At 40.8% G+C, this 22,828-nt stretch overlaps 1 protein-coding gene across 1 annotated transcript in view; it reads left to right on the top strand.

The window, feature by feature from the left end:
- The window catches only part of LOC124270999, a 29,358-nt gene extending 10,179 nt beyond the window's left edge, over positions 1–19,179 (top strand). The window contains exons 3-6 of the mRNA XM_046706066.1: positions 289–397; positions 13,751–13,969; positions 16,849–17,079; positions 18,153–19,179. Coding sequence (XP_046562022.1) covers positions 343–397; positions 13,751–13,969; positions 16,849–17,079; positions 18,153–18,394 — 747 coding nt within the window. The 5' untranslated portion in view covers positions 289–342 and the 3' untranslated portion in view covers positions 18,395–19,179. The remainder of the gene's footprint in view (positions 1–288; positions 398–13,750; positions 13,970–16,848; positions 17,080–18,152) is intronic.
- Positions 19,180–22,828: the final 3,649 nt, after the last annotated feature.

Raw genomic sequence — 22,828 nt, 5'->3', positions numbered from 1 at the left:
TCCACACAAATACTGACTGACTGAGAGCAGATAATTATTGGCGAACTTTTACAAATATTTCTTTTCAATAACAGAAAATTCGATAAGCAGGATTACTCAAGTGAATAGATTGATCCTGTTGCACAGTCACTGTTAAGGCTAATATGACATTTTAATGACGTCCCAGTTACTACTCAAGTGTTCGTAGAGGAATCGACTTATTGCGAAAACGGTTAATCTATCACCATGATTGGTGTTGTTCTCCTTTCATATGAATAATACAGCTTGAATTGATTCCTGCCGATACAGATTCTGACCAGTATCAAAGGTATACCTTCAGACTACATCCAGTGGCGGAACAAGATGAGGCTTACAATGACAAACCCAGTGCTGGCTGTCTTCTGTGCCTTTCTACAAGGTATGTTTATTATTTTATCATTGAGATTGTGTAACCTAAGTAATTAACTCTTGGGCCAAATTTGTCAAATTGACTCAAACTGTCCAAAATGATTCCACGGGAAACTATGCCAGATGGTATTCTACTGTTTTGACTTGTACTACATGTTTTGGTGTTTTCAAAGTAAAATGTGTGTTTTGCATGTGCTTGTGCCGTTGCAGCCAATGGTTTTTTTATTAAGACATAAGGTTTATGGCCGAAGTCAGTAACTACAGAGTATGGGTTCGAATATCCGAATTTGACTGAAACAGATCAAGGGGAAGGATAGTACCATATGTTTTTGTGGTTTCAAAGGAAAAGGTTTGATTTAATTTTTATATACGCTTTTGCTCGTGCCACTGATGGGGCAAGATATGCTAATCTTTTGGGGAACACTTTGCATCATCACCATTTAACTGGGGTTCATTCACATATGTTCACGTTATGATAGGACTCGAAGAAAGGCGACAGACTCAAACAATCGTTTCATATTATTATGGAGAAGGTTTTTGTCTCTTTTTCTTACTTTTACGTTATCCACTCTGACGCTATGTCCCATAAACTGTATAGACCCAGCTGTCTTAGCCTCGTGTGGTGGTATAGAGCATAGTAAGTAATAGTAGTAATAGCAAGTAATAGTAGTAATAGTAGTAAGTATAATTTTTAGGCTCTTTTTACGATCAAGTGGTTGGACATATATTTCAATCTTAAGAGATACTGTTTCATTTCATTCGTGAATTATCTTGCATAGAACTGATACTGAAATATATCATGGAAATCTATAAACTTCCTCACCCTTATATGAGGGGCATATTGATCGTTACCTATGTCTCTGTTACATGTCTATCACTCGACGATATGTATCGGAGTTTCTATTCCTTCTCAATGGTACAATTGTCACATGCTATTCTACCCAAACAGCTGCCGAGGGTTATTAATGATAAACACACCATTTCATCGATGACGCTTAACAGAACACTTCTCATTTGTCAATGAAATGAAAAAGACTTGATTGACCATAGATCCTTAGTTATGTTTATTTGTGTTCGCAAACTATGTTTCTGTTGAATGTTTGTGGAGTATATAGCGTACATCAAAGGCTATATGTTGTGTCAGTATCATAAGCTAACAATAGTCAATTGTACTATTCATGAATGGTAAAGGTTTCTGTAAATGTTCCATTTAAGCAATAAAAAATAACGTTTCTTTTCGTGCCACGTTTCGAACTTCTGGACATTGGTTACAAAGCCTGATAAGAAAGAAGGTTTGCCTAGTGTCAGTACGTCTTAAAATCTATTCTTAAAATGGCGAATGCGTCTTTAAACTGGAATTATGTCTTTTAGATCTTGCTTGCATGATTAAAATGTATGTATGTATGTATGTATGTATGTATGTATGTATGTATGTATGTATGTATGTATGTATGTATGTATGTATGTATGTATGTATGTATGTATGTATGTATGTATGTATGTATGTATGTATGTATGTATGTATGTATGTATGTATGTATGTATGTATGTATGTATGTATGTATGTATGTGTGTGTATGTGTGTGTGTATGAGTGTGTGTGAGTGTGTATGTATGTATGTATGTATGTATGTATGTATGTATGTATGTATGTATGTATGTATGTATGTATGTATGTATGTATGTATGTATGTATGTATGTATGTATGTATGTATGTATGTATGTATGTATGTATGTATGTATGTATGTATGTATATATGTATGTATGTATGTATGTATGTATGTATGTAGCAACATCTATGATTTTTAACAGCCAGTTTTGCTATACATACATATACATGCATATGGTTTTCATTTGCAGGTTTTTATAAGTTTGGATAAGTAAAATACCTGATAAGTAAACAATTTTTGGCGAGTCCCTTGACATTTTACTTATCAGGTTTCCACTGTATATATATTCATAGTTTTGTAAGTTTGTATTTGGCCCCTCTAACGCACCATAAACTGGGTTTAGATATGCAATCAAAGGCGAGAATGTGTATCAGATTTCAGTTCAAGCCGTATTATTCATATGAAAGAAGTACAACACCAATCAAGACGTATCCGCTCTTGAGAAGTAATTGGGACGTCATTAAACATGTCATCTCTCTCTTGACAGTGTAACACGTGTGCCCACCATTAATCAAATATAAGTTTGCAATAAACTGTACTTACAGCTCGATAACTTGGAACGCCAATTGATTTCGTGGTACCGATTTCGTTCTTGATAAGCTAATATGGGGCCTCTTCATATGACAACTGCTCAAGGATGGCAAGTCATTGGTTTGTTGAATGCTGGTATCTCGCTAAGGGCGGCTGCAAGAGATGTTGCAAATCATCCGTCGACATTCAGCCAATTAACCAGAAAACATCAGCACATTAATAACGTTAAACACCGCGCCTGTTCCGGATAACCACAAATGACAATTCCCAGGAAGGATACAGTTCAGGGCCTCCTTTCACAAAGCACTAAGGTGATCGAAGTCACTAAAGTAACCTTAAAGCAATGTTAAAGAATGGAAGATAAGGTTTACCTAAGTAAAGGTTGTTTCGTAAAAGGAGCCCCAGAAACACAAGACTTCATCTGTTTATGTCAAGTGACGTGTTAACAAAGAGAGTTTCTTCCGTTTGGTCGTTCGCAGAAAGGTTCAAAATCGCTAAAATCAACTGGGTATAGAGCCAGACGACCTATCAGACGTCCGTTGTTATTCCATGCTGTTTTGTATGGTGTCAGCCTTCTATGGCTATCTATAGCCTGTTTTTATATTGTATTGCTGTTTAGAGTAATACTTTTAAGAGTAATTCTGTGATATTCTAGTCAGGTTATCGTCGTTTGATGACAGATAGTTATTGCATCTAAGTTGACTTATACATGTATTAATATATATAGCTTTCATAGCTACGATATCATTGAAATAGTGCCGTCAAATGACAGCACCTGTTTACGTCATATGACCATACTTATGAGCACTTCAAATCGCGCCAGTTTTTGGCCGTAAAATGACTATAAAATTACCAAATTTTCCCATGTTTTCTTTCTTTTTCCGTTTAGATTTGCCATTTAAGTAATCCTTAAGGGTCAGTTTGTCCAGATAGTAATAGAAATTGATGTTTTAATATATTTTGATACTGTGAAAACGATTGGGTGTTGCGATACTTTTTCCCATGAGTATATATCTGACTGAGATTATCACATAGACTCCATGACCATTTGTGCTCAAAGCTCAGGACATATTGGCTGAAAATAGCCGAAAATAAAATTTCAGCATTGAAATACTGGCACCGACGTTACCGTTACTATATTGGGGCGTGCGAATTCAAACACAACCCTACAAAGATCTGTTGAACTGTTATTTAACAAAGAAAGAAAAAACATCAATTTTGATCGGTCAATAGGAACAAGACTGACAAAATCGAAGGCGAAATCAAGAAATCAGTACGTACAGAACTAATTGTGAAATCAGCTACCGAGATCGATAAATAATCAAACAATTATATTGAAACATTCGGGTAGGTTTATAATGAAACGGGTAATGACTACTAGCGAAGTAATTCGGTAATCCAGAATTCTGTTCGAAAAGGAATTAAGTTTGAAGCGGACAACATAGCAAGGGGATACGATTAAGAACAATATTCAAACCTTACAAAATAATGCAATGTATTACTCACGCAGTTCTCAACAGCTTGCTAGTGTAGGACTCAGTAGAGAATGACAAAAAAAATGATCTTCACACATCTGATCGTTTTGGTGTAATATGAGATCGTAGAGGCTCGCTCCTGCTGATTAATTAATGTATGATTAATTATTAATTTTGAATAATCTTCGCTGCCCGAGACGTTTCCAGATTACTCTTGACTCCAAATCTCAGTATAGTCACTGGCGCACAACCTCTGAACTGAACTGAACTTTATTTACACTCTGGTAGCATTCTGTGGCATTAGAGAACATCAACTTATCAATATCAATATTATCGACAACTTATATAAGTTACATACATGTAAGACACATAAAATGGTAATACACTGACGGGCAAAATACACTATACCAAAATGTTTATTTCGATGTTTTGATTTTTTTACACCGAATTTTGTTTCCAAATTACAGAAACATATCACCCGAACACAACACACAACATTCTGATCCTAAGCGAGATGAAAATGTGTTGATTACCGCGTAAACTGTTTTAATGGTAAAAAATCTAATGCATATTCATCACAAGATCGAAATGCTAATGGGTATGAAAGCCCTGCAGTCAGTATCCCAAAGGCCATAAGAAAGACGATTACATCAAGTGACATGCCGAGATTAACAGCAGAACAGCGCGAGAGGGCGATTGGTATGCTCCAGCTTGGAGCCAGGCATCATCATGTGGCAAGGATCTTGCACTCGACAACAATAACAAGGCTCCAGACCAGACTGAGGCAGACAGGTCGTACTGTTGACGGGCCAAGGAGCGGCAGACCACGAGTTACCACTGACAACGAAGATCGGCACATGCGTTTATTGCATTTACGTAATCGCTTCGTTACTGTGACGTCAACAGCAGCAACACCATTGAATCATGTGGTCAGTCGAAGAACAGTTAGAGACCGTTCATAATTTATGGCTAGGGGGGTGATGATGATTTTAAGGGGGGTCACCCATTTTGTTCTGGGAAGCTAGGGGAGGGTCAGCAATCTTGTACATAAAAATATGTTTAAAATTATGCTTAGAAATTATGGGAAGGGGAGGGGGTCATTGATGGTGTACATGACATGCAGGGGGTTCACTTATTTTGTACGTGAATTTTAGAGGGGGGTGGGGGGAGGCATTCACATTGTACATGCTTCTACATGAAAATCATCACACACACAACTAACCATAAATTATGAACGGTCCCTTACTAGACGACTACGACATTATGGTATTTATCGTCCGTTCCGTGGGATGACCTTGACCCCTCGTCATCGACGTGACCGGCACCGGTGGGTCAGTACTGTGCAGCACTGGCAGAATCGAAACTGGTAACGCATTCTCTTTACTGATGAAAGCCGCTTCCAGTTACGCAGAGCAGATGGTCGTGTTCGAGTCTACTGCCGTAGAGGTGAGAGAACAGCATTCTCTTTACTGATGAAAGCCGTTTCCAGTTACGCAGAGCAGATGGTCGTGTTCGAGTCTACTGCCGTAGAGGTGAGAGAACAGCACCTTGCTGTAATCCAAGAGACAGTTCCATTCGGTGGAGGAAGTGTCATGGTATGGGGTCGCCAATGCAGAGATTTGACGACACAGCTTTTGACACAAATTGAACAGCCCATCGTTCCATTGATAAATTTTAACGTCTTGTTCTACTCCGGTTCCTACAGCAACATCGATATGTCATGTTCCAGCAAGATAACGCCAGACCCCATACTGCCAGCATTGTTCAGAGTGAGTCAGATTAGTTTTCGCCGAACTCAGCAATATTCCAGCTATATGGCGGCGGTCTGTAAATAATGGAGTCTGGACCAGACAATCCAGTGAGCAACAGCATAAGCATCGATCTGCATAATTGGTAACCGATGACATGTGTCAACCAAGCCAGCGAGTCTGACCACCCGATCCCGTTAGTCACCTCTTACGACAAGCATGGGTTACTGGAGGTTCATTCTAACCTGGACCTTCATGGGTAGACAAGCATGGGTTACTGAAGGTTCATTCTAACCCGGACCTTCATGGGTCAGGATTGTTCAGAACCTTCTTCAGCTGAATAATGTTCTACCATGGCCACTTCGGACCTCTCGCCAATTGAACACTTGTGGGACCACCTAGACCGGCAAGTTCGTGCATGCGACCCACCTCCTGCCATCCACAAGCTTTGGCGAATGCACTCATCCAGGAATGGCAGGCTATTCCAAACAACGTTATTCGGCGATCGATTAACTCTGTTTGATGACGTGTTTAAGTATGCATCGATGCCTATGGAGGTTATATCCATTACAGACACTGAATTGTGTATGATAATGACTTCTCTGACAAATCTTCATTTCGCCAAGTTTAGATGAGTGCCGTATAAATAATCTGCAACATCAGATTTCACAGTTCTCCCGTTTAAAGTTCTCTACATTTCTCCTGTCCAATAAATATATAAATTGTATGACAAACGAATGGTTGAACAATGACTTACATATCTATGTCTTCTTGTTATCTTTTGTCAGAGGGCACCCTTGAAGAGCAACCTCCTCGTGGTGGGTGCTGGGTAACGCCAATGGCTCTTCCCCCCCGTGTGGACCCGAGGTCGAATAGGTCCACAGCACCCAATTGCTGGTTGTAAGAGGCGACCAAATTGGGAAACCCGTTTGCCGTGGGTTGCATCCCTGTGTCGGCAGAGGAAGGGAGTCTGGCAATAGTGTTCAATAAACCAAAACACCACTTCGAACCTAACTTTGCTTAGATGGGTGGTAGAATAGGCCCGATTCTACCAATCGGCTGGTCACGCCTTGCCCTGTGCATGGAATGTCTATACAAAAGTTGGTATTACATAACACTTTTGGCCATGTTCAAAATGTTAACTGATATTCTACCAAAACAAATTAGCCTCGCAGACCCATGCACAGAAGGCGGTGGCTCATGGGCCAATCTGGTGATGCTGACCTCCGATTTCTGTACGTCTCCAATTGTTTGTCATGGACAGAACCATCCTGACCTTTAATCTGGTAGGCAGCTACAGCATTTCATGTCAAATTCGCTGGAGTATAATACCCCCTTATCCCCGGTCTTTGCAGCTTGGAGATCCGCTGCAATATAAGATCGTCCTTGTTGACACTCCACGGTGGTTTGGGAGAGGGGATGCAGAACCACATTACTTACGCCATGGCTTCCCAATATCCCGGTTCAAAACGAAGACACATGGATTCTGACAACTACTCGTCTGACGAGAGTACTCCCTTCCGACCTGACTACTGGCCACGCTTCCTGATCATTGAAGCTTGTGACAAGCATCCTTTGCAATTGAACCCATTTGCAATCTCCAAAGGTATCGCTGGTATCTGCGGAGAGGTTGCCAATGTTACAAAGCTCCGATCTGGTTCTCTCCTGATAGAATGTACTCGGAAACAACAATCCTTGAATCTCCTCAAAATACAAGGATTTGTCAACATCAAGGTTGCTGTCTCAGCGCACAGAACACTTAACTCGTGTAGAGGCATTGTTCGGGACAGAGCTCGATGCCTGTCTGACATGACTGAAGAACAAATTGTCGAAGAACTCTCTCAGCAGTCCATCACAGCCGTAAAACGATTCACTTTAAAAAAGGACGGTGTTGATCAACCAACAAACACCTATCTCTTTACGTTCGCTCGAGCAAAGATTCCTGACTCGATTAGAGCTGGTTATTGTAACATTGGTGTGGATGTGTATGTCCCCAATCCACTCCGGTGCTACAACTGCCAAAAGTGTGGACATGGATCCAAGTCTTGTCATTCCTCTGCTCTTTGTTACCGCTGTGGTGACAAGCATGAGGGCAACGACTGTACTAAGGAAGTGAGGTGCACAAATTGCGGTGGTAACCATATGGCCTCTTCCAAGTTTTGTCCAGTGTGGCAACGCGAATCCGAGATCCTAAAGATCAAGCACAAAGAAAATGTCTCATTTCATGAAGCTAAGAAGAGGGTTGCAAGTTTAACTGCAGCCCCTTCAACCATCACCTACTCTTCTGCTGTCTCCCGTCCTTCTATCACTACTGCAACTTACTCATGTCAGACCGACCTGACATGGGTCATGTCTTCTCAGCCAACTCAACTCAACTCAACTCAGCCCATCCCAGCCAGTCCATCTCCAACGCCAAAAGTCAAAACTTCTGAATCACAAACACCAGAACAAATGCCAAAACCAGAAACAGAAACTGCACGCAAAAAAGGTGAAAAAAGAGGCTAGAGAGACTAAAGCAGCTTGAGCAACTGCAAACACAAAACCAAAGGCCACCTCTCCTTCAGAGGTCCCCATCGAGGTCCATAACTCCTTTGGCCTTCTGGATATGGAGGTAACTCCATCTCCACCTGACACCAATAGGAGTTCATCAAACGCTTTCTCACGTTCACGTGACATGTCACCTGTGGAAGCACCATGAATCCACTAAACATGATTCAATGGAATTGCAGAGGACTTCAGCATAATTACAGTTATTGATTCAAGACTTCAAACCATCCGCGTTTTATCTCCAAGAAACCTACCTAGAAAGGACTGATAAATTTGACATCTGTCGGTACAGTTCCTACCACTCCTTTTCTCCTCCCGGTGTAAAAGCTACAGGAGGCACTTCTATGCTGGTTGAGGCATGGCATTCTCCATAGCCCTGTTCCACTTAACACCAACCTACAAACTGTTGCTGTCCGCATAGGGTTTACACTATGTTCACTCTATCTTCCTCCCTCCTCAACTGTCCACCTATCAGATATTCAGAACTTGTATAATCAACTCCCAAAGCCCTGCATAATCATGGGCGATCTGAACGGCCATAACCCTCTATGGGGGAGGACTGATACAAATAATAAGGGAAAGGTCCTTGAAGATATTCTCTCCAATAATGATCTATGCATCTTCAACGATGGATCAAACACCTATTTCCATCCTGCCACTGGAACATACTCTGCACTTGATCTATCACTTACGGATTCTAATCTCTTAAACGAGTTTGAATGGTCGGTCCACGATGACCTTTGTGGAAGTGACCACTTCCCAACTATTCTTACTCCTATCACTCCGGCGGATGAACCACCTTCAACAAGATGGAATTTAACTAAGGCCAATTGGCCATTATTCCAAACACTGTGCTCTGAAAAGCTTACACCGGACAACTTCAGGAATGTTCCTGATCCCATGGAACTATTTTCTGATATCTTAAATACTATTGGAGACGAAACCATTCCTAAGTACTCTGCAAACCCGCGCATACGCAAACCTTGGTTTGATACAAACTGATAGGAAAAATAGGAAGAAGGCGGAAAAAACTTCCGTCAACATCCTACTGTGCATAACCTGAATGCCGTTAAAATTACAAATGCCAGGGCAAGACGTACATTTAAACAAACAAAACGCCGGTCATGGAGGAAATATACTGAGTCAAAAAAGAAACTTCACATTCTTTCTTCAGGGCACTATAAAAGAACAAGAGATGGTAAGATGGTTAAATTGTCATTATTTCATTGCTGAGATCTGTGTGATGTACTCGATACACTGACAGTGCCATAATTAGTTCCATTAGGCTACACTGCCGTTCCAAAACATGGGTATACAGAATGTCAAGTCACAAGAATAAAAATGCGAAATTTCTCAGTTTAATATCGTGTATGGCCGCCCCGCGCATTCACCACTGCCAAACACCGTCTCCTCATCGACTGCCTGATGTTTGTGAACACGTGGTTGGGGATTCTGCGCCATTGCTCTTGCAAAGCAGCGCCAAGTTCCTGCAAATTCTAAGGCTGGTTCCTAAGACCACAAAGCCTTCTCCCAAGTGCATCCCAAATGTGCTCTATTGGATTAAGGTCAGGGGACCTCGATGGCCACTCCATGACGTTGATTCCAGCGTTTTGAAGGAAATTTCGTATCAACATCGCGGTATGCGGCCGAGCATTATCGTGCTGGAACTGTAGACCTGGGCCATGAGCCGCCATGAAAGGAACGAGTTGAGGGGTGAGCACCTGGTCGCGGTAAGCAGCAGCTGTGAGGTTTCCACGGATGACCAGAAGATGGGAACAGTTGTTCCCACAAAAAGCACCCCTAACCATGCAACTTCCACCCCCGAATCGGTCGACTTCCTGTACACAACATTGGGCATACCGTTCACGACGTCGTCTCCAGACTCTATGCCTGCCGTCCGCGAATCTGAGGGTAAACCTGGATTCATCGCTAAAGACGACTCGATTCCAGTCTCTTTGGGTCCATCGGAGGTGACGTTGCGCCCAAAACCTGATTTTGCACTAACGTCATTTGCACGACGAATGGATGGGTTTGAGTGGGTTTTGCTAACGTTTTTCTAGAGTCGGAAGTTAGGGATCCCATTTCGGATACATGGATGTATCATCAGAGAAAAATTATTCATTATTTTTCAAATTACATTTTGTGAAGTTTCTTTTTTGACTCAGCACATCCATGTCCAAGGTGTGGAACATGATTCAAAAGATTAAGGGAAAAGGATCCAAATCTGGTGTTCGCCATCTCAAAGATGGTGACTCCCTTTTAACCAATAAAGTTGAAATTGCAAACAAACTTGGCGAAACACTCCTCCTCGTTAAACTATAACCCCAAGTTCCAGAAATACCAAACCCAACAAGAAAAGAAATTAGTCAATTTTTACTCTGATAATGGTAAGGATTACAATGAAACGTTTTCTCTTCATGCACTACGTACTGCCCTGGGGCACGCCCACGACACTGCAGCAGGAGCTGATGATATTCATTATCAGCTTCTGAAACACCTTCCTGATTCATGTTTGGAAACTCTACTCAATATATTTGATGACATTTGGACAACCGGCAACTTTCCTTCTTTGTGGCACAACGCCATTATCATCCCTATACCAAAACCTGGCCGGGATCATACCGATCCCTCAAACTACCGTCCTATATCATTAACTAGCTGTGTTTGTAAAACCATGGAGCGCATGGTCAACAATCGATTAATCTGGTACTTGGAGACCAATAACCTCCTTAGTGACCTCCAATGTGGTTTCGGAAAAAACAGAAGTACCATTGACCATCTGGTGCGTCTGGAATCTTTCATCAAAAATTCCATCATCAACAAACAACATACTGTATCTATCTTCTTCGACCTAGAAAAATCATACGATACAACGTGGAAACATGGTATCTTAAAAGATTTACATGAATTTGGATTGAGGGGCAGATTACCTCAGTTCATATCTCAGTTTTTAAACAACAGACAATTTCAAGTACGGGTAGGTTCCACATTGTCAGACTATTTCCACCAAGATCAGGGCGTCCCTCAAGGCAGCATCCTGTCTGTCACCCTTTTTTAGCATCAAAATTAACAGCCTCACTAACGTCCTGAACAGTTATGTAGATGGGTCCCTTTTCGTGGACGATTTCAATATTTCATGTCGTGGTAAGAACATGCACGCAATAGAAAGGCAGCTACAACTCTGCCTTAACAAAATCCAAAAATGGGCCAATGAAAATGGCTTTAAGTTTTCAAAATCCAAAACAAATTGTATTCACTTTTGTCGTAAATACAGACAACACAAGGATCCAGACTCATCTTTAGATGGTACTCCCATCAAGGTAGTAGAAGAGGCCAAATTCCTTGGTCTCATATTCCACCGCCACCTGACATTCTTGCCACACATAAAATATTTGAAAACCAAGTGCTTGAAGGCTCTGGACTTACTAAAAGTCGTTTCAAATACAGAGTGGGGAGGGGATCAGATTACCCTCCTTCACTTGTACAGATCTTTGGTTCGCTCTAAACTAGACTACAGCTCCATTGTTTATGGTGGAGCCTGCAAAAGGAATTTAGAAAGATTAGATTCTATCCACCACCAAGGCTTGAGGCTCTGCCATGGAGCTTTCAGGACCTCTCCGGTAGACAGTCTATATGCAGAGGCTAATGAACCTTCCTTTGAACAACGCCGCATTAAACTTTCACTGCAGTATATCACTAAACTACGTTCAAATCAGTCCAATCCACCATACAATTGTGTTTTCAACCCTCTCTATGAAAACTTGTTTCCTAAACTGCCAAGCCTGGTTCCACCACTTGGAATCAGAATTCAACCACACATATCTGCAGCTAAAATTGATCTCAATAGCATAGCACCTTACCGATTCCTGTCTTCACCACCCTGGCAGATGTCGAAACCACAGGTCGATCCTTCCTTCAATAAATTCAAAAAGTCTGAAACAAATCCCTTGGTGTTCCAGCAGAAATATATCCAGTTACGTTCCAAGTATGACACCCATAGATCCATTTTCACAGACGGATCCAAGGATGAGGGCCAAGTTGCCAGTGCTACAGTCATTGGATCTAAGACTGCCTCCTCTAGTATTCCCGACAACTGTTCCATTTTCACTGCCGAGGCCAAAGCTATTTTTTCAGCTTTGACCTATAATAAACAGCAGAATCATTCCAAAAACTTCATCGTTTTCACAGATTCACTATCTTGCCTTCAAGCACTTCAAAATGTTACTTCAAATCACCCAATCATTCTGGACATTTTAGAACTTTACAACGACCTCTCTACTGGCCAATGTGACATCGTCCTCAGCTGGCTGCCGGATCACGTCGGCATAGCAGGTAACACAAAAGCCGATGCTGCAGCAAAAGCAGCTCTTGACAAGCCCTTTTCTCCACTGCTGATCCTGTACAGTGATTTCAAACCCACTATCAAAAGCTATACTCGGGACCTCATGCAAAAACGATGGGACACTCAAGTAGGAAGAAATAAACTGTATGAGCTGAAACCAACAATTGGTTATACCTACTTAGGTTGTCAGTCAAGACGTGATGCGGTAATTTTACGACGATGTCGTATTGTCAACAGTCGGTTTACTCACGACTATCTGCAGGTATAATTCAGTTCAGTTTATATACATATCGCATGGTTGAGAGAATATACTACGTCTGAACATGCATTTAACCAGTTAAATGATCATTGTCACATTCGTGCGTTATTTCTCTTTGGGGCGTTGCTTAGAATGAGACATTATGTGTCAACCAAGTCGGCGAGCCTGACCGCCCGATCCCTTTAGTCGCCTCTTACGACAAGCATGGGTTGCTGAAGATCAGAATTCTAACCCGGACCTTCACGGGTATAATGCACTAGGAGCAATTAGGAAATTGGCAATATTTTGTAAAATGATGTCTCATCCTAAGCAACGCCCAAAAGAGAAATAACGCACGACTGTGACATTGATCATTTAACTGGTTAAATGCATGTACAGACAGTATATTGTCTCAATCAAGTGATATGTATATAAACTGAACTGAATTATATCAAAACAAAGGTGAGTGCGGCAGGGTGGCCAGGTGGTTAAAGCTTTCGCTCGTTAGGCAGAAGACCCGGGTTCGATTCCCCATATGGGTATATTGTGTGAAACCTATTTCTGGTATGACTCGCCGTGATATACAGGAATATCGACAAAGGCACACGCACATCTGACGTCACATCTGAATCACAGCTGCAGTTTTTTCTTCCTGAAGCAGGAATGCACATTTACAGTTATTTGTTTAGGATCAAACTCAAAAATGCTTTAGGCACAGGGTTATTGCCGTTGTCAACACATATAACATGGGCGTTCTTGTTTAATCTCATCTTATTCATAGAGAAACATGTTTACAATACAATATTTTCAGGTGTTTCCGTAAGCAAGGCGGAGAACATTATGCTGGAAAAGCCCAGTAAACTCAACAGTGTTTACTGGAATGCTGAATTCGCCAATGATGGTAACAACAATCCCGGATCCATACCAGCTAGAACCTGGTCCGTTGTGAATCCCTACTGGCAGGGGGATCTACAGGGATACTTCACTGTCCACAAAATCTCAGTTACGAGTGACGTCACCTTTAGTTTTGGTAAGTCTCTTATAAACCCGTTTTGTAATTTGTCACATTTAAAACACCACAGGTCCCTTGGCTTTGTAATTGTAAACACCATCTTGCAGTAAACCTATCTGTAGTTAATGACCCCGTGACTGTGATCCCTATATGTTGTCGGCAAAGGTTGGCAGTGAGCTTCCCTCGCTTCGGTTCGAATAATATTTTTAATATCATAAGAAAATATCGCCACCATCAAAAGTAGACTCCCATTTCCACACAGGATTGTGCTCTCAGATTTCCAACCTCATAATTATTAATTACTCACGTACAATATATTTAATTCAACATTTTAAGCTCCACTCGTGACATGTCAAATCTTTCTTCGCCACCCTTTTCCCTGCCAGCTTCCGGTCCAACGGAGTGAAGGAACAAGAATAAACAGAAATTACAAAAGAAGTATCATATTGCCTAATTCCACCAATTAATAAAAGTGTTAGAATTTTCTTATCATTTATTCCTCAAAAAACACTTCTGGCGTAGCGCGTGAAGGACAGCAAGAGAGGTAACACCGCAAGTATTCCATATGACGGACCTGTGATTCAACAAGTATATTTATATTTAACTCCCCTGTTCCTTCACTCCGTTGAATCGTAATTTGGCAGGTATAATGGAGGCGAAGAACGATTTGATGTACCACAAGTGGCGCTAAAAATGTTGAAATGAATATATTTTACGTGAGTAATTATTAAATGTTAAATATGAGCTTGGAAATCTTAGAGCACAACCCTGTGAGGAAATGAGTGTCTACCTTTGATGGTGGCCATATTCTATTTTGATATTGAAAATATTTTTCGAACCGAATCGAGGGAAGTACGTTGCCAGACCCTTGCTTCGCTCTCATATAGGAAGACAGGTAATTTTCTTTTTTTGCGCAACCTTATTTGCTACAGTTTGACTTTGCGTAAACACAGACGAATTATTTCATATTCTTGGCGAGAGTCCTGGTTGGTTGGTTGTTTAACGCCACTCTCAGCAATATTCTATCTATATATGGCGGCGGTCTGTAAATAATCTAGTCTGGACAAGACAACCCAGTGATCAGCAGCAATTGGAATACGATGACATGTGTCAACCGAGCCTGACCACCCGATCCCATTAGTTGCCTCTTACGACAGGCATGGGTTGATGAAGATTCATTCTCACTCGGATGACTCCTGGCACTTCCCAAGCATACATGAAATCAGAGGCGTTGTCTCTGATCATTTACGCCATATTCTTAAATTTAACGCTTAAGAGCTTACAAACATACTGAGGTATTTTGTGAGTCACATTTACTGTTCACGCGTACTGAATTGTATTGTGCTCCGACGCTCACACGGTTTGCACTCATTCTATGAAGATTCATACTTCAAAACACGTACATTATATATATTCCTTATGAAGTATATTCCAAAAGTTGCAATGGACACTTTGATCATATACTCTTCAAAAACAGAAACTTGACATAGGAAAAATTTGAATTTTAGGAACATATTTGACACAAACCAATCCATGCTGAATCCCAGCATGTGGGGGAATGGTTGCCGACGACAAAACGTTTGTAAAAAGAAACGTTTAACAAAAACGTAACGTTACACTCACGTCTGTAGTGAATCGTCAAAACGCACCCTAATATGAAATGCACGAGCATCATGAAATTGTGGATCACCCTGAGCTGAAGCCTATGACTGTAGGCTTTAAAAAGCCACATCAATGGTACTCCACATGCATTGCTTTAAGCCACTATGGACGACAAGAGAATGAAAAGACTGACAGAAGCTCACCGACACAACGCAATCGGCCGTTTAAAAGGACGGATATCGCAGCATGATGTGGCAAGGCACCCCAGCGTGTGCAGACAGACCATCTCAAACCTATGGACCCGATACAAAATACTCGGAGTGTTAATGACAGCACCAAGTTAGGTCGACCTGGCGTTACCACCGCCGCCCAGGATCGCTACATCCGGTTTTCGTTCAAACACCACGGCCGCATCATTTACAACAATCCAAATCCCTGGACTGCTCCGAATCTCCGGCCAGACAGTGCGCAATTGGCTATGGAAAGCCAGACGTTTTGCAAGAAGACCAGTTCAACGTCACGTCATTCCCTACATCAGCGTGATCTTTGGAGCATGACAATGCTCGAACTCAAGTCGCACGTGTTAGACAGGTCTTTCTCCAGCAAATCAATGTTTAGTTGTTAGCTTGGCATTCTCGATCACCGGATTTGTCCCCCGTTGAACATCTGTGGGATATCCTTGATCAACACTTGCGCCAGCGTAATCCACCACCTCAGACACTACAAGAACTGCACACAGCACTTCAGCAAGTCTATCAAAACATTCCTCAAGACCACATTCGGCATCTCCTTTCTTCTATGGGTCACCGCTGCCAAGCTGTTATCGATGCTCATGGTGGTCACACCAGATACTGACATTTTATTCTGACCAAGTGGCTTTAATAGCCCTCTGTGGTTTTACCAAACACTTTTTGGATAATCATGTTTTTGTAAAGGTGATGATTTTACTATAACTGAGCAATGCACTCAGTAAGTAAACGCCAAAACAGCATGTCAAGTTTCTTTTTTGAAAAGTACAGATATATATATGTAGTCAAATCAGCTGCCTAACCCGGGAGCCGTGCCAATTTCCACTTATCAGAGGGGTGCACAATCGAGTCTCAGATGGGACTCAACCCAAAGAAGTACTAGAATTTGTAATTTACTAAGAAAGAGAAATCCCAAATATAACACATGTTGCAGCTATATTAATCTTCAGCAACATATAAATAACTTGTACCAGTAATCCGTAATTGAATAGGTATACAATGAAAATGATATTTTGATAAGCATCTTGTAAATCTTGGATCCAACAGGAAACAAACTTGGGAGTGCATACGTGGAGGTGCACGCCAGTGGCAACAGTGGCTGCCCGGACGACATCTTCATCTGCGGCCAGTGTCCAAAAGTAGTTGGTAAAGGAGAAACCTTCACGTTCACTTGTTCCCACCCACAACCAGTCAGATTCGTGAAGGTCTGGAGAAACCTCACTGGTGTTTTAGTCATTTCGGAAGTTGAGGTTGAAGGCACGCCCCTGAAGAGAAGTGGTAATGTACTTTTGCACCTGAGTGCATGTTATTTTCAGAGTGAGTTTAGTTTTACGCCGCACTCAGCAATATTCCAGCTATATGGCGGCTGTCTGTAAATAATCGAGTGTGGACCAGAGAGTCCAGTGATTAACATATGAGTATGTTTTACCCACCAGCAGCATTTACCTCCCTTTACATCAAATGCATAACAATCAATTGTGTAATCACATACTATCCTGTAGCTGTCAAGACAATTAATGAAAGACAGAAACTAAAGCCACATTTTCATTCAAATATATCCACTCTCCGTGATAACCATGAAGGATTCATACCAAAGCTTGAACCGAGAAGAAGACAGAAGAACCGAGAACATATCCTTTGAATATGTGTGTAATTTAAATCTGTCGACAGTCAAAAGTAACACACCTCACCCAGTCTTCATCCATCCCCTTGGACGGTGGGATGGCCTAATGGTTAAAACGTTTGCTCGTCACCCTGAAGACCCGGGTTCGATTCCCCACATTGATATGTGAATATGTGAAGCCCATTTCCATGTCCCTCGTAGTGATATTGCTCCAATATTGCTAAAAGCATACTCACTCACTCATCCATCCCCATCGCTGCATGACCGTGTAAGCAAGCATCAGTTTCGCATCTTCACCCATGTGGATAATCGAACCGGGGTCTTTGGCGTGACGAGCGAACGCTTCAACCACTAGGGCACCCCACCTCCCCTAATGTTGGCGGGAACAGGTACTGGCTGGCTGTTTGTTTCGAATCCAGTGGCGGATATTTTCGAACATGCTTAGAATCTGTAATATTTGTATGATTGTATGCCTTTTTGTGGAATTGCAAATGAAGAAAATATTGGTCTGTCTACTAATGACTTCTCCACAAAACGAATATTTGGTTGTGCACCTAATCACTTTTAACTATCGGTGTTTTGTTCTGTAAGCTGTTTCTTCCCACACAATTGCCTTAACAAAATGTAACTATTTGACGTTCTGTTGCTACTGACATTTCCTGGTGTCTTGTGTGTTTAATGTGATATTTAAAAAAATATTTTATTTATTGACAGTGTTTACTTTCAGTGACCAAGTATAGTAAGGGGATCAACACGAAAGTATCATCACCAATGACGTCACTCGCAGTTACTTCCGCCGCTGATTGCAGTTCCCGGTGTTACGCAAACAAGTCTTGTCTGAGTTTCAGTTACCACCCAACAGCTGCCACCAACTGTCTCCTAGCAACAAACCAAGAAGATGCAGCAGAAGCTGTAGGATGGTCCAAGTACACCATCGACGTATGTTCAAGTTACGACAGCTGTGAATGACCCAATGTTACTAGAGCCACTATTAATGCAGAATCACATTCAAAAGTGATCAGAAATATTTTATATTGGCCATTATACTTTCTCGGTAAAGTACAGATACTTTTGTGATTGATCACTGACCGTGTTATCGCAAATACAACATGTGTTTCAGAACCATTATTGGTTCACAAGACCTTCTATACTGCAGAGATTATTTCTCTATATATGCAAAATCTTTTCGGAGAACATGGTGGCGTATCTTTCCAATAGAATTGTCTCATTACTGGATACACTACGTTAAGGGATTTTAGTATAATTACACTCGCTACTATAACAAAGTTTGGTAGTCTTGCAGTATGTCCTTACATTGTTTTATTCCTCGAGACAAGAGAGATCCAAAATTAGAGCAAGGAGGATATCTTGTGATATGTGTTGTACTACTTTAAGACAGTGATCTGGAAAGTACTACAGTTTATTAGAGCCTTTCCAGGCTAATCTAACCCAGGATATTTTTAAAAGTTCCAAAACAGTTTCACTATACATGAGAGGATTCACAACCTGGGCCTATTTGTTTAGCTTAACCACTATAGCAGCAAGGTGAAACTAATCATCCCTTTATTGTTATCATTGCAATATTTTGCCATCGTATACTACCATTGAGCCATTTACTTTTATATGGCTGTCATAGGAATTCCTTTATAGTGATTATCATTTTGAATACAGATGTTAATTATACCACATTTATTTGCTGTTTGTTGGTTTCACATGGGAGTGATTTCTGATTAGCATACTGTTTCAACGTGGGAAACAACTAGGGGCGAAGTATTTACCCAACAGTTTTGGATTAAAATCTTATCATCTGACGTGAGAAACGACCAACAACCAGGACCTTGTAGTGTAGAAAAATCTTTCAGCCAACCTTCTACGGAAGAAGTCTCTTTCGTCAAAGCTTCCTAACGGATTGCATGAACCAAATATTGCAAAACGCTACATCAGATCAGATATGCTGCAAGAAGCAGTCAGGAAAATATTGATTGCTTTTCTCGTCGAGAAAGAAATTCTGGACGATGACTTTTTGGCTCTGATAAAAAATAATACTTATGTTTTGGATCTAAATAACTTGGAACGTGAAATAGAAGGAAAAAAAGAATGGAAGCTGAGAAAGAAAAAAAACAGAAAGAATTTCAGATTAGGCTGATGGAAATTGAAGCTCAGACAAATAAAGATATTAAGCTGAGACAAATTCACTCACAAAAAGACCTCTCAGACGTTCCTCCGACGTTCTGCAGATGGTAGATCGACTGCTATGTCAAGGCAGAATAAACTGGTTCAGCCCTTCTCAGTGAAGATCGTGACGTGTGAAGATCCGGATTAGAATTGGTTTTCAGCAATACACGCTTGTCTTAGGAATGCTTCTTTGGCTGTAAAATCACTGTGTTTGTTTTCGGCAGTGAGGGTTTTCAGGCATGAAGTCATATGGTTATAAACCAGAAGGTGTTCAACCTATCCTAGTCATCGTTTAAACATTTCAAAGAATTGTTCTGAGTTTGTTGACAAAATGTCAAGTTCTGCACCAGTTGGTTCTAAAGCTATTTCAGGATTTTCGTCAGATTAGAGCTGACTTGTAAATGATCCTGAGCGCTTGCTGTCAGAAATAGTCATTCTTTCCCCAACGCTTTTGTGAATGGCCTGTCACAACCTTTAAATGTTTCCACTGATGAGTTAACTTATGTAGACAAGTCAGCAAATCCTGCTGTTGTGAGAGAGTGAAATCTCCTTTTGTTAGTAGAGGTTTTGTGTCAGTTAAAAGTAACAGTTCCATGGTTAAACCCATTGTCTTTTAAGGGACGACTTGGGGTGGTATTTTCCGATGTCCGTGGCATCATAAACTCAGAGTTTTGTTTAGAGGCTGCATTTTGGTTAAGATTATACACACGTGCTGTTGTCTCTCAAAATGTATTTTGAAGTTAATGTATATTAACTGTTTAGTGACTAGTTGCAATTTTGAAAACTCAGCTATGCGGCAGCTACACCTCTGACGTCTGAGATGCATTTCAATGATCTGGTTAGATCAACAAAAATAGTGTACATAGAGTTCATATTCATAACAGAGATATCCAAGATGCACAATGTGTTTTAGTAGTTAATTTTGTTCAGGCCGTAAATACAAATGTTGTTTATGTTTGTCTGTATATAAGGATTTTATCGCAACTTCTTTCATATAAAACGAGTATATGGATGGCAACTTCTTGTTTATTGTATATCACAACGTTTCTGGGCTACTCCTTGCCCCTTCTTCCACCTGAAGAAGGGTCAAGAAGTAGCCCAGAAACGTTGTGATATACAATAAACAAAAAGTTGCCATCCATATACTCGTCTTATATATTCACTTCTAAATGCCTCTGAAGAATCTCACAACTTCTTTTCAGGCCGTTTGGGTTTGTGCTCAAAATAGATGTTATGCAATTGATTTCTTTATTAAAGAATCATTAAAGAAACTCTCAGTTTCATCCTGCGATGTTCGTTTTGTTTGTTATGCATGAACTCTGAACTCTGTACCAATGTTGATTGCCAAGCTGATTAAACTAAAAGATTAACCGGGAATCAATCCGTAAGAGATCTTGGTGTGAAACCATCAAAACAAAGAAATGTGATGTAATTAACTGCATTCTTAAAAATCGATCACACTTTGGATGCTGAAAGATGTAATAGTAGTTACACAGTGAACATAATTACAGACTTAAGATATTGTTACGTATTGACTCCCGAAATGATAATCCATAACATAACTTGGTTTGAAATCAACACACAACAGGGATGGTAGGTAATCAGCACTTGTATTCTAAGGCCACATATAACAATTTTCTTGTTTCTCATTACCGCCAGACCCTAAGACTTTTTTTATTAAATATTTTCTCTAGAGAAAATACAGCTTTACCTCTCAAAATGTGCATGAATATTTGACACTTCAAGTTTTGATTTTCAATCGGAGAAAAGGTGTAAATTACCGCACAAATCAAGGGATTTCTATCATAAAATAAAATAAAAAAGTAAATATAAAATCCGCCGGAACCGATCAATATGTTTTTGAAAAAGTGATGAGAAACAAGAATATATTTATGTGGCCTAATATTGACATAGTTCACAAATCAATACAAATCACTGGAAGGTATCGCTGTGGCAGTACAGATTCAGAGGAAATACGGTAAAGAGCAGCGATTGTAGCAATAAAGACAAGGCAACAATCATCTGTCAGCAACAGTAATCATACTGAACATATTCATGTCTGTGTATGTATATGTACATACATATCTTGCTGGTAATACTTGTCGTGGTTTATGAGAACTTCACTTGTTAACAAGTTATTTGTTATGCTGTTCAAGCATGGATGTTGGGCACCCAGTGGAGAAGAGTTCACGACTCACGTAACGTTCCAGGTTGCGATCTTCCTCTGGAGGGGTCTTCGTGGGTTGCCCTGGCTTTGGTCGATCCTTGACAGCGCCTGTTTGTTGGTGTTTCTAGATGAGTCTACTGATGACAGTCTGGGAGAAACCAAACTGAAGCCCGTTGGCCTTGAAAGACATGCCAGCTGCACGCATAACCACTATCTGCCATCCCAGCCCAAGTCTTTTCCACGCCATGATATGAGTGGACATGCTTCACATGCGTGTGGGCTGTGTTTCGGTAAACCATTTCAAACTGAAACTTTGTTTTTCATTACCTGAAATGTACTACTAAACAATGTCATCATTCACATATCATCATTCATTGCTAAATCACTATGATGAAATATATTAATGGATGCTTAATTAAGATCCCTGTGTGTGTTGATTCATTAAATATTATGCATAAGGTCTTCGTGTTTATTGCATGGAGCAACATTTCCATGTAAATTCTGACACCGTTATTAAGCTAGAAGTGACGGCAACCAGGTGATAAAAAGTACATATGCACAACATTATGTTATATTTGGGATTACACTTTCTTAGTAGAGTACAAACTCTAGTACTCTTTTGGGGTTAAGTCCCATCCGGGATTCGAACCCACACTCTCAGAGTCAGGAACCAAATCACCAGCAAACAAAGTCAGCCGCCTAACCCGCTCAGCCACCGCGACTCCCACTAGTACTAAGATTTGTACTCTACTAAGAAAGTGTAATCCCAAATATAGCATATGTTGCATTTGACCACTTTCTAAATGGCATTGTGTAATCATACATATGCACAGTATGTACTGACAAGCTCCAGATTAACAATAACATGTAATGGATAACAATACCGCATAATGGGGTGAGCCCACATGGAGAATAAAAACAACAAATAGCACAAGTCATGAAGTCGCGGTAGCTGAGCGGGTTAGGCGGCTGACTCTGTGTGCTAGCGATTAGGTGCCTGACTCTGAGGGTGTGAGTTCGAATCCCGGATGGGGCTCAACTTAAAAAGTACTAGAATTTGT

The sequence above is a fragment of the Haliotis rubra genome, unplaced genomic scaffold (assembly GCF_003918875.1).
Source record: "Haliotis rubra isolate DU_JTF1 unplaced genomic scaffold, ASM391887v1 Scf1021, whole genome shotgun sequence".
Classification (NCBI taxonomy): domain Eukaryota; kingdom Metazoa; phylum Mollusca; class Gastropoda; order Lepetellida; family Haliotidae; genus Haliotis; species Haliotis rubra.
This window is presented reverse-complemented; position numbering and strand designations above follow the sequence as displayed.